At 51.0% G+C, this 19,227-nt stretch overlaps 2 protein-coding genes across 2 annotated transcripts; both read right to left on the reverse strand.

The window, feature by feature from the left end:
• Window positions 1-7,779: 7,779 nt before the first annotated feature.
• Window positions 7,780-9,985, reverse strand: LOC123106652 (3-ketoacyl-CoA synthase 6). The gene has a single exon (XM_044528749.1). It carries the CDS (start codon window positions 9,404-9,406, stop codon window positions 7,931-7,933), a length of 1,476 nt encoding a protein of 491 aa, XP_044384684.1. The 5' UTR covers window positions 9,407-9,985; the 3' UTR covers window positions 7,780-7,930.
• Window positions 9,986-13,507: 3,522 nt separating this feature from the next.
• LOC123102462 (probable protein phosphatase 2C 2) lies at window positions 13,508-16,430 on the reverse strand. Its single transcript, XM_044523823.1, has 4 exons — window positions 15,867-16,430; window positions 14,711-14,878; window positions 14,393-14,628; window positions 13,508-14,284 (listed from the first exon to the last, which is right to left on the reverse strand). Exons 1-4 carry the CDS (start codon window positions 16,038-16,040, stop codon window positions 13,708-13,710), a joined length of 1,155 nt encoding a protein of 384 aa, XP_044379758.1. The 5' UTR covers window positions 16,041-16,430; the 3' UTR covers window positions 13,508-13,707.
• Between the last annotated feature and the right edge of the window lie 2,797 nt (window positions 16,431-19,227).

Genomic DNA, 19,227 nt, shown 5'->3' on the forward strand with positions numbered 1-19,227 from the left:
CTGATCGACGCGCGTCCTTCCAGTTTTATCTCCCCTCGCTTCTCCTTCTTCTTCATGGCCCCGTCGAGGAGGTTCTCGGCCGCGGAGAAGGGGAAGGCTTGCCAGGCTGGGCGTGCCTCTCCTCCGCCCAAGCGCGGCCGAGGGCGCCCCCGCAAACATCCTGTGGCCACCACGGCAGCTCCCCGCGGCCGCGGAGACGCTTTCTAGCACGGTGGTGGGCGGATTACTGCGATCAGGGGGTGCGCTCCGGCTGCACGTTCCCCCATGCCGCGCTTCCGCGCTGCTGAGGTGCTGCCGGAGTTCGTCATGTGGTCGGCGGAGCCGACTAGCACCCGGCTTCCTCTTCCTCGCTTCCTCCTCGGCGAGCTCCCGGCCGGCGCCCTGGGCAGCCTCTAGCTTCAGGCCGACGGCTGCTGCAGCCGGGCCTCATGGGTTTCATTGGAGGTCTCCGCAGCCGGGAGTCTGGCCCTGGCTCGCGGTTGGCAGTCGTTTGCCCGCACGCGCGATCTAGACCGTCGGTGCACCCTACACTTCAAGTTTGACGGTGATGCCACCCTCTATGTGAGGGTGTTTGGGGAAGATGGCCGCCGTGCAGGGTGCTGCCCCGAGGGTGATGACCGTGCCTGGGAACCCGGCTCCGGTGATGATGGAGAGGGCAGCGCTCGCGCGGCCGGTGGCGCTCAGGGTTCCTCAAGCTTCTCCGGTTCTTCTTCAGGCGGCGACTCTTCTAGCGGTGGCCGTGGTCAGCCTCCACGCCGTCGCATCTGCTTGGGAGGTGGTAGCATGTCCGCCCACCGTCGCGCCCTGGTGAAGCGCGAGAGGGAGTCCGCCTGAGCTCCAGAGGCAGCTCGGGCTTCCCTGCGGGCCGGTGCGAGGCGAGCTGCACCAGATTTGTTCTTCATTTTCCTTTTTCCTGCGTAACAAGGACAGTAGTGTGGTGTCCCGCGGGGGCGTGTATGGGTTATTGCTGTTAATCATCGTTTTGCTTTCTTTATTGTACCTTCCGGCTACGTGCCCACACGTGGATGGTTCCCGGCCCCAGCCGTGAGGGCGACCGACCTAGGCCCTGCGTCTGTGTCGCGGTGCCCAAGGGGCACGGACTGGAGGGGTGCTCCTGCAGGGGGCCCAGGTCACGAACCCTTTGAATGACTAGGATAGGGACTCTCGCGAGGGCGCCTGGCTGCCCCCCCCCCTCGCGAGGCTTTGCACCAGAGAAATCGAGGCAGGAGAATGAAAGGTCGAAGAACCGCAAGCCAAAAACGGCAACAACTTCAATAAAACTTCGAATGAGAAGGAACAAGCCAACTGCGGAAAGCAAATGAAAAGCCGCGTCCGGCACCTAATCTAGTCTTCGACGTCTTCTCACTAGCGCGGAGCTAAGTGCTGCCACTGGGCGTGGGAGGGAGCCCCAGGGCCTGAGGCCGGCACTCCTGAGACTCCGAGGCATGTACAGCCCCAACTCATTATTACGTGAGAGTGTCACGGGCGGCGAGCTTCACAGGCGTTCGCCTTCTTCACGGGCTCCGGGCCTTTTCCGAAGCGCGATAGCTTCATAGGCACTCGCCTTGCTTCACAGGCTCTGGGCCTTTTCCAAAACGTGATAGCTTCACAGGCACTCGCCCTGCTTCACAGGCTTCGGGCCTTTTCCGAAGCGCGATAGCTTCACAGGCACTCGCCTTGCTTCACAGGCTCTGGGCCTTTTCCAAAACGCGATAGCTTCACAGGCTCTGTGCCTTTTCCAAAACACGATAGCTTCACTGGCACTCACCTTGCTTCACAGGCTCTGGGCCTTTTTAGGGGTAGAACCTCCGGAGGTGCTGGATGTTCCATGCATTCTGAACCGGCACTCCCTCCTGAGTCTCCAAGCGCGCGGAGCCGGGCCTGGAAACATGAACAACCTTGAACGGGCCCTCCCACATGGGAGAGAGCTTGTGCAATCCCTCCCTGGAGAGAACCCGCCTGAGCACGAGGTCTCCTACCTCGAGAGTCCTGGGGCGGATGTTGCGGCAGTGATATCGCCGCAGCGCCTGTTGGTACCTCGCCGCTCGCAGCGCGGCTTCTCGGCGACGCTCCTCCCCCAGCATGAGGTCCATCCCCCGCATGGCGTCCTGCTGCGCCTCGTCGAACGCCAGGACCCGCGCGGAGCGACGTCTCACCTCGTGAGGGAGGACCGCTTCCGCTCCATAGACCAGGAAGAACGGGGTCTCTCCAGTTGGCTTGGTCGCAGTGGTGCGGATGGACCACAGCACGGACTGAAGCTCGTCGTACCAACCTCTGCCGCAGGCCTCCAGCTTCTTCTTGAACGTCCTGGTCTTGAGGCCCCTCAGAACCTCCGCGTTTGCCCGCTCGGCCTGGCCGTTGCTTCGGGGGTGCGCCACTGAAGCGTAGCATATCTGCGTTCCAAGGTTAGCACAGTATGTTTTGAACATGTTACTGGTGAATTGCAAACCGTTGTCCGTGATGATGCGATTCGGCACCCCGAACCGGCTCACGATGCTCTTGATGAACTTGACCGCGGAACCTGCGGGAATGGTGCAGACAGCCTCTACTTCAGCCCACTTGGTGAACTGGTCCACGGCAACGTAAAGGTAGTGGTAGCCCCCTGGCGCCCGAGGAAACGGGCCCAAGATGTCCAGCCCCCAGACTGCGAATGGCCACGAAAGGGGGATAGTCTGTAAGCCCCCTGCTGGCTGATGGATCTGCTTGGCGTGGAACTGGCAGGCTTCACAAGCTTTCACCAGTTCCACGACGTCATTGAGCGCGGTGGGCCAATAGAACCCACTGCGGAACGCCTTGCCGACGAGGGTCCGTGATGATGAATGATGTCCGCAGTCTCCGCCATGTATATCTTCCAGTAGTTCCTTCCCTTGCTCCCTAGAGATGCAGCGCAGGGATACATCGTTTGGTCGCTTCCGGTAGAGCTCTCCATCTTTGATGCAGTATGCCGTGGCCTGGCGTGCCACTCGCTCTGCTTCCTCCTCTTTCTCCGACAGGGTCCCTTGCGTTAAGTAGCTCCGGAGCTCCGTGATCCAACATCCCTCCTGAGGTTCCATTGTCAGGAGCAGGCGTGCTCCCGAGGCCGGGCCACAGGCCGGAGCTCTTGAGGCAGGCGGCTAGGGGAGCTCCTCCCAGGGCTGAGCCGTGTTTGATAATAACGGCAGGGCTGAAGGCTTGAAGAGCCGCTCCTCGAAAACGCCAGGCTCCTGAGGTAACCGCCTGGACGCGCGTTTGGCGATGTCATCGGCTTCCTGATTGGTGCCACGGGGCACATGCTGCAACTCCAACCCCCAGAACTGCTTCTCCATCCTGCGGACCTCCGCAAGGTAGGCTTCCATGTGCTCATCCTTCGGCTCGTACACCTTGTTGGAGAAGTTGACAAGAAGCTGCGAATCGCCCTTGATGGTGAGGCGTTTCACCCCCAGGGCAGCCGCGGCCTTCAAGCCCGTTATTAGACCTTCATACTCCGCTATGTTGTTGGAGACCTTTTCACCTTGTTGGAAACAGAGCTGCACGGCGTAATAGAGCTTGTCCTGAGTGGGCGATATAAGCACCGCCCCAGCCCCAGTGCCGTGCCTGGAGAACGCCCCATCGAAGTACATGACCCAGGCTTCTGGCGCCTCACTTCCCGGGGACAGGGACCGATCCTCGTCGGCCTTGAGGCCTGGCGCCTCCGTCCATTCTGCCACAAAATCTGCCAACGCTGCTCCCTTGATGACTCTGGTTGTGCTGAATTCGAGCTGAAATGCTTGCAGCTCTATGTTCCACTCGGCGACCCTTCCAGCTGAATTGGGGCTCCTGAGCACTCTCTCCAGGGGGTATGACAAGACGACCTTGATAGGGTGACCCAGAAAATAGTGCCGCAGCTTGCGCGAGGCCACCAGCAGCGCGAGGAGGAGTTTTTGAGGCATGGGGTATCGTGCCCTTGCATCCCGCAACACCGTGCTGACGAAATACACTGGGTGCTCAACGAGGTGGAGTGCGTCAGTGCTGGTGGCTCCCTTCGGAGACCTTGGCGCCTCTTGAGGCAATGAGGACTCCTGAGACTGGCCATCTAGGAGTGGGGCCTCTTCTGCTTCCGGTGCGCCCCTCTGCGGCGGCTGATCCTCCTCAGCCGCTGTAGCGATTTCTGTGGGCCTTCCCCATTTCTGTTCCACCTCGTCCCGGGCCGCTGCTGCAGTTTTGATTCGACGCTCCTCTCTGACTGCCACCAAGGCTGCGCTGGCGGAGTAGGGAGTGGCGGCGAGGTAAAGCACCAGGGGCTCTTGAGGGCGCGGAGCCACCATGACCGGTGGACTGGTCAGGTATCTCTTGAGATCCTGGAACGCCTTGTCGGCCTCTTCAGTCCACTCGAAGGGCCCCTTTTTCTTCATTAGCTGGAAGAAAGGCAGCGCTCGCTCCCCCAACTTGGAGATGAAGCGCCCTAGCGCGGTCATGCGCCCCGTGAGCTTCTGCATTTCTCTGAGGGTCTTTGGCTGGCTCATGTCTTCCACTGCCTTGACCTTCTCCGGGTTAGCCTCGATGCCTCGGTGGGACACGAGGAAACCCAAAAGCTTGCCCGAGGGGACTCCGAACACACACTTCTCTGGGTTGAGCCGTAGGTTCACTGCGTTGAGGCTCGCAAAGGTTTCCTCCAGGTCTTGTATCAAGGTCCTGGCCTCCCGAGATTTTACCACGATGTCATCGATGTAAGCTTCGACATTCTTCCCGAGCTGCGGGCCCAGGGTGATGTGCATCAGCCGCTGAAAGGTCGCCCCTGCGTTACGCAGCCCGAATGGCATGCATGTGTAGCAGTACACCCCACACGGGGTTAGGAAGGCTGTCTTCTCGACGTCTTCTACCGCCATCTTGATCTGGTGATACCCAGAGAAGGCATCCAGGAAGCATAACAGGTCGCATTCCGCAGTGGAATCGACGATCTGGTCGATGCGAGGGAGCGGGAACGGATCTTGCGGGCACGCTTTGTTGAGGTTGGTGAAGTCGACACACATGCGCTCCTTCCCTCCCTTCTTTGGCACAACGGCAGGGTTGGCCAACCAATCTGGGTATTGGACCTCGCCAATGACCCCAGCGGCCTCTAATTTGCGGGTCTCTTGGACGATGAAGGCCTGCTTTTCTGTGGACTGCCACCTGGCCTTCTGCTTCACAGGGCGCACGTTGGGGCACACGTTGAGGTGATGCTCAATTACACTCCTGGGGATCCCTACCAACTGGTCTGGCTCCCAAGCGAATACCTTCTTGTTTGCGCGCAGGAACCCGACCAGGGCCTCTTCCTGCTCGGGTTTGAGGTGGGCGCCTATGGTGAAAGTGGCGTTGGAGGACCCGTCCTCATCGACGGGTATCTGCTTGGTTTTTGCCTTGTCTTGGGTGAACAGCTGCTTCTTCTTGGCGGGCGCAGCTCCCTTGGGCTCGGGGGCCTCCAAGTCGGCGGGCTGTGCCGACGCCGCTATCTTGAAGACGAGCTTGAGCACCCGCAGAGCGTCCCCGGTGTCCCCGTGCACGGTGAGGACACCGCTGCTCCCGGGCATCTTCATGAGGTTGTACGTCGGGTGCGTCGCTGCCATGAACTGGGCCAGCGCTGGGTAGCCGAGGATGGCGTTGTAGGGGAGGCCGATGGGGGCGATGTCGAAGTCGACCAGCTCCGTGCGGAAGTTGTCGTAGGTGCCGAAGGTTACTGGGAGCCGGATCTGTCCCAAGGAGCTGGACGATCCGCCCCCAACGCCTGAGAAGGGCCGGCCGGGTCGCAGCCGTTCTTGGGGTATGCAGAGGAGATTGAAGGCCTCGACCGAGAGCATGCTGAGGCCCGCGCCGCCATCAATGAGGGTTCTGGTGACGGCCACCTGGTAGATGGTGGGGGTGCACAGCATGGGGAGCGCACCCGAGCAGGCCGAGTTGGAGGGGTGGTCCTCCGAGCTGAAGGTCAGGCCGGTCTCGGGCGCCGCCCGATCCAGGGGAGCCCCCTGCCGCGTGGAAGCGGCGCTGACCCGACGGATGAACGACTTGACGTGGTGACTTGTGGACGGCGCCTGCGAGCCGCCCAAGAGGGCCGCGACGACCGGGGGTGTTGACGCAGCGCGATAGACGGGGGAGAGGTTGCGGGGCTCCATGGGCGCGCGGAGCGCGCGGGGCGAAGAACCAGCTGGGGTGAGCGTGGGAATTGCGGTGCGGCCGCCTTGCCGCACGGACAGATGCCGGGACGATGCTTGCTGCCCATCCCCCGCCGGGCCGGTGGCGGCGTTGACGGTAGGTGACGGGGAACGGCGTGGATGCCCGCCGACAGGGGCCGTCTGGGCGACGCGGGAAGCGAGTGCGGCCCGCCGCTCGGCGCGGGCCCGGCGAGCGTCAGACATGGGCGTGACGGTCGGAGGAGAACGGGGCGGTGGAAGACGAATTCTGGCGCACCCCCTACCTGGCGCGCCAAATGTCGGATTTCGGGTTCCGGCAGACCCTTGAGGTTCGAACACTGGGGTGCGCGCGGAGATTTCGCCTCCTCCTACCTGCACCCCTCCGCCATGCTAGGATCCAAACTAAGAAAAGAACAACACAAGAGACATAGGGTTTATACTGGTTCGGGCCACCGTTGTGGTGTAATACCCTACTCCAGTGTGTGGTGTGGTGGATTGCCTCTTAGGCTGATGATGATGAACCATACAAGGAAGAACAGCCTCGCGAGGGTCTGTTCTTGGCTAGGGCGATGAACTGCTCGGAGGAGTTCAGTCACCTTTCTCTCTTTCTCTCTCTCTCTCTCTCTCTTTTCTTCTTTCAACCGACCGAACCCCCTTGCTATGTGGGTGGCTGGTCCTATTTATAGAGGCCCTGGTCCCCTCCCTAAATATTGAGCAGGAAGGGAGCCAACAATGGCAGGCTAATTTGAAGGGGGACAGCAAGTATCAGCTATCCTGACAAAAGTAGTCTTCGCCTGTGCAAAGCTCTGGTGATGACGCCGTCTTGGGCTCCACGATGACCTCCGTCTCGTAGTCCTCCTGGTCTTGGTCTCGTTGCACCGAAATGGCAACCTTTGCCTGATGCCTCGGTACTCCGCGGCTGCGCTTGCCCCCTTTGCACCAAAGAGGAAAGGAGGACGCTGCGCGGGCTGGCACCCGCCTGGCGCCCTGAGTCGTCATGGCTTGCGCCATGGGCACCTCGTGAGGTACCCCTCCTTGATCTCTCCGCCCCCTCGTGAGCCAGCCTGATGAGGCCGTGCCTGAGGAAGCTCCGCGTCGTCCGCCCCGCGAGGCTTGGCCCCTCGCGAGGGTCTTGGGTTTGTGTTGGTGAAGATGGGCCGTGCTGGGCCCCCTTTGAGCCACGCCGTAGGCCGCAGGCAGGCAAGTCTGGGGACCCCCTTTCCCAGAACGCCGATAATCCTCGATCTATTTCATGCTAGAAAGGTAACAAGCACTTGCTGTACATGATAGATGACTTTAGTAATCTAAGGTGACTGGACTAGTGGTAATTGTACTGGATGCCAAGCAGATACATTAGACATTGATAAAAGAAGCGGTTCCTTTTGTCGAGTGTAGGTTTCTTTCCCAACCGGAACATTTACATTTAACAGAAATACCATGAGCGGTAGCTTGCTTATTCTTCTTGGAGATGTGCTGTAGATGAGTTACCTGTAGTTCAAAATTTTCAAACTTTACACATGACTGAGAAAATGCTCATATGGCACTACCACATGTATCACCAAAATGATTTTGCTTCACTCAAGTCGTGTAGTATTCTTTCTCTGAGCATTTGATTGATCTATAGGAAATATGCATATGTGGCAACAACGTTTAGGAATTCCATAAAAACGTCCATCATGTTTGGCACATCAAACTCACATTATTACAAGGATGAATACTTAAGTGGTCCACTCAGCTAGTTTTATTCTTAGGTTAAGAATAGTGATTTCACATGTTGTAGTTTGTCCACGTTGTGGGTGAAAGCTTTGCTAAGCTGAACCACCTTCTTTGGAGACATCCACTGGGTAACGATGGATGCAGCTAGCCCATGATCCATTGGCATTGGGGGATGGTTGGATGCACACCCACACGGCGGTGTTGCACTTGTACCCGGCTCCGAACCCGATCATCCACACCCTATCACCCTTCCGCATTCGGCCCTTATCTTCGATGTAGGCCAACTGGTACCACACGGATGCACTTGATTGGTTCCCAAACCGATGCAGCGTCATACGCGATGGTTCAACATGCTCGTCTGATAGACTGAGGCCAAGCTGTACGGAGTCGATCACCGCTGGTCCACCAACATGGATGCAGAAGTGCTCAAACGCCATTCGGAAGTCAGGGATGTATGGCCTGATCTTCCTCCGGTGGAGCACCTTTCTTGCCATGGAAAATAGATATTTGATCAACTCTGAGGTTGGTAGGACGAGCGGTCCGATTGCGGTCATGTTGGCCTTGAGCGTTTCTCCGGCGATGGCCATGAGGTCTTTTGATAGAGTGAGCCCTATGTTTCCCTCAGGATCATCCTCTTGGTAAACGCACCGGTAAGCAGCGTCATCTGCACCGACGAGCGTCCGCTCGACGTGTGCAAGCTTGAACCGGGCCTTGTGCTTACAAGTCGATAACAGCATGGCGCTGCCACCCACACGGAACAAAATGTTTCCCAAGTGCATGGAACGCACATTCCCCTTGTAGTATTGCGGACCAAGGGTCTCCGTGGACACCACCAACACATGTGATCCCGAAGGAATGATCTGCAGCATGTTCTTTGCGAGCCCCACCGCGGTCACCCCTGCACTGCACCCCATTCCGGAGAGGTTGATCACGCGGATGTCGTCTCGCAGCGCATACCCGTTGACGATCCGGTCGGCGATGGATGGCACTGGGCAAAACAGGCTGCAGTTGGTGATTAGGACGTGGATCGCATCAAGGGCGATGCACGTCTTGGCCAATAGGTCATCGATCGTCGAGAAGATGACCATCTCCGCCTCACTGCGACCTTCATCTAGAGAACAGTCTGGCTCGACATAGTAAAGTGCAGGTGGCACCAATGTGTCTTCACCCATGCCAGAGCGCTCAATCACACGTTCTATGAATTTAGTGGTAGATTCGCCAAAGAATGGTGAGATGTGTGCATGCTCGAGGAAGGTGGCCTTTGGGGCTCGATACTTGTAGCTTGTTCTGAAGCAAGCGTAATCGACAAGGTACACATTTCTAGGATGACGTATGAGGTAGGAGTAGATTCTAAGCATGGCGGTCGGAAGAATGGCAGCCAAGAGTAGGTTGATGGGTTGGAGATCACGCAGTTGGGAAAGAAGCTCGTCTATAGGGGCAATCCGTTGTGCGGCTTGTAGGAGGAGGACGGCGGCTGCTAGTGTTATGGTGGTGGCCATGAGCAGGAACTTGTTGGTAGCCAGATAGTATAGCCGTTTGAGGTGCTTGAGATCGGACAATGAGGTCATAATGTTGGATTATGCAGATGCGAGCGATGAGGATAGAATAATGGGAGTAGTGAGGGCCGGGAAGGGGGTTTTATACAAAACACCGAGCCGGGACAGTTTCATTGGGAACTTAATTTTTCAGCGCTTCCTTGCATTCAGAAGCTTATATTGCAACGTCATGGAAGAAATACGTCGTTATAGCATATTTAGATCAAACATGCTTTCCAATAGTAGAGGGGACCATGGATGCCCACTTCTGAACTAGTATTTCATACAATGTTTTTCATGCAGCACAAGAGTGAAGTTAGCCATGTTTTTCACATGACACAGCAACACTTTATTCAGATAGTTAAGAAGACGTCTAGCAAAAAATATTGAAGAGATATTTTGCTGTTACCCTACGAAATACTGTGGACCATCTGTTTTTTTAGGACTCTGTCGAGCGGGTCCCAAATTTCAGTTTGGGCATAACATGCTAAGCGCATCTCTAGTGTTATTTGTTTAATGATACGTGTGGGCTGATGGGTTTTTTCTAAAAGGGAAAACCGATGGTTTTCAGCAATTTCGACCGCGATTGTGATGGTTTTATGCTAATTTCTCCCTTTTGCTTTTTTTGGAATCGTTCTGCCTTTCACTTGAGTAATCTTTTGGTTGGTTTCATACATTGATATTAGTTACTGCAAGGATCTCAGCTTGTGCTTGTTTAGCCTGTTTTGAATTGTACAACTACGAACGTAAGTGCATGTCTCATGTCCGTTCTATTACCAAAGGCAAAGTATTTTCAAGCTTTTTTTAGCAACATATGATAATTATTGTTGCTGGTAAAGCTACAGTTAAAATTACATATTTAAATTTTAGCACGTTAAATATTCAAGAGTAAATAACATAAAACCACATGGATTAGGGCAAACGTAACTATGGATGACAGCACGGCGGGTTTGAGCAGGCAGGGCTCTACTGAACCCGTGCCTAAGACGGCGGTGGCCACCCACCCGCCATCTCAAATAAGGTGACATCTGCAAATCCAAAGGCATCTGCCCACCAACATTTGACGCAAGGTAACTAGGTAAGTATTTGAATTAAGCGCTTGCCTATAAATCCGCCACTGAGATGACCATCCTAAATTTTGTGTTGTATTTTGGACAGGAATCTGCGTTTGTCTTATTCATATCAATCCAATATTGAAGCTCGAAAGGTAACATGCACTAGCTATACAAGATACTTTCCCAACTGGATCATTAACATTCAACAGAAATAGCATAAGAGACAGTACGTCACAACATGCTTATTCTTCATAGGCTGCGCTTGGAACGTCATTTTTAAGCGATCTACACCAGTAAAACACACCCCCGCCACTTACAACATTGAGATAGGTGAGAATATGCTCATAGTGTTGTATCACATGCATCAGCAAAATAACTTTTCTTCACTTAAGTGCAGTAACTCTTTCTCTGAATAATTGATATGAAACTTATTAAAACCATCTAGATGTCACCTAAGACCGCGCATGTGCATTTCTGGCGCCTATGTTTCGCGATTCCATGAAAAAAAATATGTACATTTCCTATGCTTAGAGCACATCTAGATCAAACAAGATTTCCAATGGTAGATGGAACCATGCGCGGTTGACTTCTGGCTAATTTTTTTAAATAATACATTTTTTATTAATTTTCATAAATATTACGCTGGGTAATTTTTTTCAAAAATAATACACCGTCGGCCCACAGCAGGCCGATTGGATTCTAGTCGGCCTACAGCTGGCCCACTGGCCCCTGTCGGCCCATTATGGGCTGATTGGGTCCTGTCGGCCCACTGTGGGCTGATTGGGTCCTGTCGGCCCACTGTCGGCCGACTGGAGCTAATTGGCTCGCGGTGGGCTAATTGTTTTTGCAAAAAAAGTAGGCATAAAAAATATATGTTTAAAAAATGTTAATCATGTAATTAAAAACTGTTAAACATGTATAAAAAAATATGTTCCTGATGTATACAAAAAATGTATAATATATATGCAAAAAAGTTGACTAAAAATATGTTTTAAAAAGGATTAATCATGTCTTTAAAAATTGTTAAATGTGTGTATGAAAAATGTTCCTTATCTATACAAAAAATATAGAATGTGTATGAAAAAAAGTTGACACCAAAAAAATATGTTTGAAAAAAATGTTAATCATGTATTTGAAAAAATGTTCAACGAGTACACAAAAATGTTTCATGTATTGGAATGAAAGGTTAAACGTGTATAAAAAAATGTTCCAGCTCCGGATCCGGTATGGGAGCATCACGGACCTAAGTATGATTGGTTGCTCTTTTTGTATGGAACTGGAACATTTTTTTCAAACATATGTTTTTGGTGTCAACTTTTTTCATACACATTCTATATTTTTTGTATAGATAAGGAACATTTTATACACACATTTAACAATTTTTAATCATGTATTTGAAAAAAATGTCAACTTTTCAAACATATTTTTTTGGTGTCAACTTTTTTTCATACACTCTATATTTTTTGTATAAATAAGGAAAAAAATTATACACACATTTAACAATTTTTAAATACATGCTTAACACTTTCTAAAACATATTTTTATGTCAACTTTTTTGCATATATATTGTACATTTTTTGTATACATCAGGAACATTTTTTATACACGTTTAACATTTTTTAATTACATGATTAACATTTTTTAAAACATATATTTTTTATGCCTACTTTTTTTGTAAAAACAATTAGTCCACAGCGAGCCAATTAGCTCCAGTCGGCCCACAGTGGGCCGACTGGACGCAATCAGCCCACGGTGGGCCGACAGGGGCCAGTCGGCCAGCTGTAGGCCGACTGGAGTCCAATCGGCCTGCTCTGGGCCGACGGTGTATTATTTTTGAATTTTTTTATCCAGCGTAATATTTATGAAAATTAATTAAAAATGTATTATTTTTTTAAAAATAGCCCTTCTGAACAAATATCTTGACACTTGTTTTTTCTTGTAGCACTAGTGTGTGTATTATAAGCCATGGAGGTTGATTGACTTTGGTTAATTTAGCTTGACCTTGATGATTTCCCAAGTATGCATTCGCCGGGTTAAGTAGATTATCAATTAGGATTAATTATTCTGATAACAAAATGAATTAGCTCCTGCAACGTCCTCAACTTTTTGAATACTTGTCTAAAAAAAGCTTTTTGAATACCTTTCCAGGACAACAGATATGCACAATCAGCCACTTTGCAAGGCAATTTTGGTACTCTTTGCAAGGCAAATTTGGTACTCTATCCTTTGTCAAGGTGGGTTACAGCACCTTGCCCCCCAACCAGCTGAAACGTCGTTTGATGATTGGTGGGACAAAGCATGGCAAACAACTCTGATCACCTAAAGAAGGGATTCAATACCCTGGTGGCGTTAGGTGCTTGGATTCTTTGGACTCACCGCAATGCATGTGTGTTTGACGGAGCAGCTCCAAGCATGGCAAGAGCGCTGGACACTGCCGGTGATGAGCGGCGTCTTTGGGAGATTGCAGGTGCACGGGGCCTCATTTTCCCCTTTGATTTTCAGGCGAGAATGTAAACTAAGAACTTTGGTGAGGCGTGCGCAGCGTGTTTCAGTGGGCATTGTATGGGTTCTTTGTCCCATTTCTTCCTCATATAATGATACACAGATCTCCTGCGTGTTCAAGAAAAACAAGCAGCCAATTTGACATCAGAAAGAGCTTTTACCAGCAACTTTCTCAAAGGTGGCTTTGTTGGGGCACATTCCAGGCCGCCCAGCACACAGGCCACAGGACATACAAGAAAATATCAAGTGGAATTTTAGCTTTCCACACCCACTTGTAGTGAGATCCAGGCCATCACATTCAAGCCACTGATACATAGATTTAGATTGAAACTTTCTTTTACCAAATACTCCTCTTGGGGGCTTTGCCTGTACGTATAAAGCCTCCGCACCTCATCAGGCTCGGGACAAAGATGAACTCCTCTTGGGGGCTTTGCCTGTACGTCTGAACTCAGAACTTCTTTCCTTCTGTTTATATATTGCACTCCTATTGCTATTGCAAGTCAGAACTCCTGCCCAGAAAATCATCCTACCAATCTTGGAGGAGGTTTCTCACTGACATAAATCATCACTAACGAACTGATCACCGATACATGAACCAATGGAGTATGTACACCAAATACTGCAGTAGTCGACACAAAAGAAACGAAAAAAAGGGAGAAAAAAAAACTGCGACGAACAAACGACGGATGCCCTACAAAATTGCTGGCTGCGCAAGCGCAGCCGTACGAGGCATCTAACACCCGTCGGCAATAACTCAATAAGCCCTACAGCAATCATCTACTGATCAGACTCCAGCAATCTCCTCAGGTTGCAAAGGGCCTCAGCAGACAGGCTCTTGCAAGATCTTATCCTCCTCGATGACGCCTCCTCCGAAGTCCGCAGGCACCCGCCGAGCTCGGAGGCAAAGCAAATGACAATCACCGTCAGGTTGTCGAAGGTCTGGAGCCTCTTCGCCTCCATGGCGAGCTCCCTCGCGCACCTCTCGGGGTCATCGTGCCGTCGGAGCCCCTTCCGGACCAGGGTCACCGCCTGCTGGCTGGTCATGACGTCCCATATCCCGTCGCAGCCTATGATGAGGAACTCGTCGTCCTCTGTGAGGATGGTCTGCTGGAACTCTGGCTCAGCAATCAGAGGTGACTGCGAGCCTTGAGGCATTTTCATGTCCCAATCCCCTAGAGCACGAGTCACCGACAATACTCCGTTGAGGTAGCCGTCTTCGATGTATCCCCCACACTCAGTGACCCTTTGACGCTCTGCTTCATATGTTGGCCTGTGATCACGGGACATCTCCATAGCCATGCCTTTCCTGCATAGAACTGCTCGGCAATCCCCAGCATTTGCAACCAACAACTGCCTGCAAGATAGGAAGAAGAGCAAAAGTTAGCATGCATATGCCAATACAATCATGTCTATCATATCACAGAGTGCATCTGCAGAGGCTTTGACTGCATGCTCATCTTACCTTCCAAAGATCAAAGCTGTAAGAGCTGTGGTTCCCGACGATCGGCTGATGACTGAATCGTCTGCAAGAGCAAGGTCTGCACTCAAGAACGCTTTGCGGATTGAGTTCGCAACAGATTCAGAAAAGAATTCATCTTCTTGCAATCCTTCTGGGAACTCTGAATCCTCAAAGAACAACCTCATGGCATGCCTTTTCATGTAGGCTGCTGCATCTGAACCTCCATGGCCATCAAAAACCTACTGACAAATAACACAATTAGTTCAGATGGTGCAGGAGAATCATAGTAGGATAAAAAATATGACAGAAGGCCATGCATACCCCATAGAAGGCATTAGGGGACGGGCACAGCAATAGTGAGCCAAGATGACCAGAAAGATTATCAATTCTGATATGCTCATCTTCCATGTACCGCCTAGGTCCAATATCAGCGAAGCTCCCAGATCTAATCTTGGGGACAAACTGTAGCGTCTCCAAAGGCGTCTTGACCTGCATTGAGCAGAGACCAATTAATATGCTGTCATGAACAGACATCCTCCGCTAAAACTATATGTGGGGAGAGGGTCACTTATACTGTTTGATCAAGACAAATTGGGTTGCTAACCATCGCATGGCAAATCATTCAAAGTGTTCAGCGTCTAAATCAACCCTATTATACGGTTATGGAGATAACAAAACAAACGTTTCAATGCTTAATTAATGAAAACAACTACTTATGCGTGTGTTATGGAGATAACTAAACAAACATTTCAATGTTGACTTGATAAAAACAAACTACTTATGCGTGCGCTATGGAGATAACTAAACAAACATTTCAATGCTGGATTGATAAAACAACTACTTAGGCCGCGTACAACCTTGTACTTCCAAGTAAAAGCCGTAGCAAATCCCCAAAGCAGACAATTCAATGTACTCACAATAAGTTACTAGCATAATTCTAATATGCCCAGCAGAGAAACAAAACACAGAGAATCATACTATCTTGCATAGGCAAACAATCAATATGCACTGCCAAACCATACTAGAACATAATTTGCATAAAATTACCACGCGCTAAACAGATCAACCCAATAATGATTCCAACATCCATTTATACCCCCAATTTCCAAACTACCATCAACAGTTGATACATCGATATTACAAAACAGCAACAAGAAAGGCTTAACCTTTAAATTCTTATTACAAGTACTCTAGACTAGAACCAATTCTAGGGAAGGTCATTTAAACACCTGTCGGCATCGTAATTTCGCTACGCAAGAAGATAAGAGAGGCGCTTCTGATTGATATATAACCTATAAAAGAAACCTATAGCGCCAGGAAGAACAGACTAGCGATCCCTACCGATAAGCATCAGATTTACCATACCCGTCTCGCCGGGTGACAAGAACTCCTACGGCCTACCTAAAGATGAAAACGAACGGGGGAGGGGGAGGGGGGAGCCGGCCGGGACCATCGCCAGGCAGGGTCAAGAACTCACCAGATCGGGCACCTCGAGGTCGACCTGCGCTTGCGAATCGACCGGCGGCGGCGGCGACGACACCCCGACCCCGACCCCGACGACGACCTCCTCGGCCCCTCTGACGGGGCACCGGCGGAACTGCGCCTCCAGCATCGGAACGACCTGATGCATGACCTCCGGCCCGGCAACCATATCTCCGCCTCACTGGTCAGATCAGATCCCTCTCCTCCGCAAACAACCTCCCGGATCCCTCGCTCGCCCTTCACTCGCCAGAGAACTCCCCCGATCCGCACTCGCGCCACAGAACAAGAATCCAACGACGATCGCCCGATTTTTCCTCGTGGGGTCTCACGATCCGAGAGACGCGATCTTGAACCTTTCCTGGACACACACGCTCGCTCGGTGGCTGGCTGGCTCACGCGCAGACTTTCCTGATCCGAAACGAGGGAGAGGGGGAGAAGAGAAGAGACGAAACGGCGCAAATTAGGCGGACACGTTGCTATTTACGCGCGCGTGGTGGGATTGGAAGAGAATAAATCAACGGACGGCGGCGGCGGCAGCTGGTGCGTGGGCGTGGGGGACGTACGGGCGCGTGGCCGCTGCGAGCCGGTAACCTAGGCTCGGTGCGATGGTGGGTGCACCCGCACCAGGCCGGCCTCGTTCTCGTCTCGGTTCACACTTTCGCCCGTCAACGAAACAATGATGCGCTGCAATGAAAATCAGTTGATGGAATTTTTTTGAGAAGTCTAGTATATTCTCCTGTCCCAATACCAAGGTAGAAGACAAGGCGTAAATCTGTACAATTTTGAATATTATGACTGAAGCACTTAACGATAAGTATTTGAGTTTGCCTGCAAATATGGGTATGGACAAAAATAATTGTTTTCAATTCCTTTTTGATAGAATTGTAATGAAAATCAGTGGATGGAAAGAAAAATTGCTATCCGCGGGTGGGAAGAAAATTTTGCTCAAATCTGTTGTACAAGCTATCCCAGCTTATGCCATGTCCGTCTTTAAAATTCCTAAAAAAACTTGTAAGGGAATTATCGACGCGATGTCGCAATTTTGATGGGGTGACGAGGACAACCAGAAGAGAATGCATTGGATGGCGTGATGAAAGATGTGCGTCTCAAAAGACCAAGGAGGTATGGGGTTCCGAGATATCCAATGTTTTAATCTGGCATTGTTAGCCAAACAAGCATGACGTCTACTTGATAATCACGAGTCTTTATGTGCTACGATCTACGAGATATCCACAGGAGACATAGTCTAGTATGTACTTCAAATATTATACACAGACTTCAATAACGCAGCCGAATACGAGGCTTTATTGCACGGACTTCGAATGGCTGTCTCTATGGGCATACAACGCCTGGAGGTGTGTGGGGATTCAAACCTCGCAACATCTCAAATAAACGGAGACTTCGACGCTAAAGATCCGAAGATGGCGGCCTATCGTAACGCCATACTCAAAATATCAGCTCGGTTCGAGGGACTTGAGTTTCATCATGTGGCTCGAGAAAGTAATCAAGCGGCGGATGTCCTTACTCGCATAGGCGCCAAGCGTGACCCCGTCCCACCTAACATCTTTTTGAAAAGGTTCTTCAAGCCATCTGTGGTATGGCAGGACGAGAGCGGCAACTCTAGTTCAGATCCGGTTATACGCCAAGATCCCAAACACAATATCGATATCATCGGGGACTCAACCACCGAAACAACACAAATCGGCCCATCTAATAATGGCAGTAATTGCCCCATGGACCAAACCCTTCTTGGCCTACCATAATAGGCGAGAGCTCCCTGAGGACCAGAATGAGGCTCGATGCATCGTTCGTCGCTCGAAAGCCTACAAGGTTCATGAAGGAGAGCTCTACAAGAAGAATGCTACCGGAGTACTTCAAAGATGTATCTCCGAAGAAGAAGGACGACATCTCCTGGCTGAAATCCATGCTGGTCTTGGCAGTCACCACGCTGCAGCCCGGGCTCTTGTAAGTAAGGCCTTCCGTACCGGTTTCTTCTGGCCAACGGCCCGAGCAGATGCACATGACCTTGTCCAATGTTGTGTGGGATGCCAATTTTTCGCCAATCAAAGCCATATGCCGCCTACCGCCTTACAAACAATTCCCATTACTTGGTCTTTCGCGGTCTGGGGGCTTAATATGGTCGGACCCCTTAAAGGGGGGAGCCATAAGAAAAAAAATATCTGTTGGTCATGGTAGATAAATTCACTAAGTGGATAGAGGGCAAGCCAGTTAAAACAGCTGAAGCCGGACCAGTCATGGACTATATATCCGGTGTCGTACACCATTATGGTGTCCCACACAACATCATCACCGATAACGGCTCCAATTTTACAGCCGACGAAGTAAAAACATGGTGTGCTAACCTGGACATTAAGCTCAATTATGCCTCCGTCTATTACCCCCAAACAAATGGTCAAGTCGAACAAGCCAATGGTCTTATCCTGAGCAGCATTAAGTCTAGACTAGTACGATCTTTAAAAGAGTCAGACAAACACTGGGTTGAGGAGTTCGCTCCGTACTCTGGGGGCTGCGGACCACGCCCAATCGCACTACCGGTTACACATCATTTTTCATGATGTACGACGCAGAGATCGTCTTGCCCTGCGACATTATTCATGACTCACCTCGAGTGCGCATGTACAAAGAGAGAGAAACCGGGCTAGATCGGCAGGACAGTCTAGATGCCCTGGAGGAGGAGCGCGATGTTGCAAAAGCACGTTCCGCATTTTATCAACAACAAGTTCGCAGATACCAAAGAAGAGAGGTGTGGGCCAAGACTTACAATGTTGGTGAACTCGTTCTATGCTTTCCAGAAAAGAAAAAAGACAAACTCAAACCCAAGTGGGAAGGTCCCTTCATCATAGATGAAGTTCTCACTGGAGGTGTGTACCGTCTGCATGACACATTGGATAATCGCGAGCCGAACCCGTGGAATGCTGCCAGACTCCGAAGATTCTATGCCTAGAGCCGGACTCATTGTTCGTTTTCCTTTTTCTCCTCTTTTCATTTTCTCTCTTTAATTTTTTTGAGAAGTCTAGTATATTCTTCAGTACCAATACCAAGATAGAAGACAAGGCGCAAATCTGTACAATTTTGAATATTATGACTGAAGCACTTAACAATAAGTATTTGAGTTTGCCTGCAAATGTGGGTATGGACAAAAGTAATTGTTTCCAATTCCTTTTTGATAGAATTGTTATGAAAATTAGTGGATGGAAAGAAAAATTGTTATCCGCAGGTGGGAAGGAAATTTTGCTCAAATCTGGTGTACAAGCTATCCCAGCTTATACCATGTTCGTCTTTAAAATTCCTAAAAAATCTTGTAAGGGAATCATTGACGTAATGTCGCAATTTTG

Source organism: Triticum aestivum, chromosome 5A, assembly GCF_018294505.1.
Source record: "Triticum aestivum cultivar Chinese Spring chromosome 5A, IWGSC CS RefSeq v2.1, whole genome shotgun sequence".
In the NCBI taxonomy this organism is placed as follows: domain Eukaryota; kingdom Viridiplantae; phylum Streptophyta; class Magnoliopsida; order Poales; family Poaceae; genus Triticum; species Triticum aestivum.

What these genes read in the sequence shown, in the direction of transcription:
- LOC123106652 (XM_044528749.1), bottom strand. Translation starts at nt 9,406, where the DNA reads ATGACCTCATTGTCCGATCTCAAGCACCTCAAACGGCTATACTATCTG.
- LOC123102462 (XM_044523823.1), bottom strand. Translation starts at nt 16,040, where the DNA reads ATGGTTGCCGGGCCGGAGGTCATGCATCAGGTCGTTCCGATGCTGGAG. An exon ending in ACCTCGAGGTGCCCGATCTG is followed by an intron (nt 14,879 to 15,866) that starts GTGAGTTCTTGA and finishes TGCTCAATGCAG; the next exon opens with GTCAAGACGCCTTTGGAGAC. An exon ending in CCCCTAATGCCTTCTATGGG is followed by an intron (nt 14,629 to 14,710) that starts GTATGCATGGCC and finishes ATTTGTCAGTAG; the next exon opens with GTTTTTGATGGCCATGGAGG.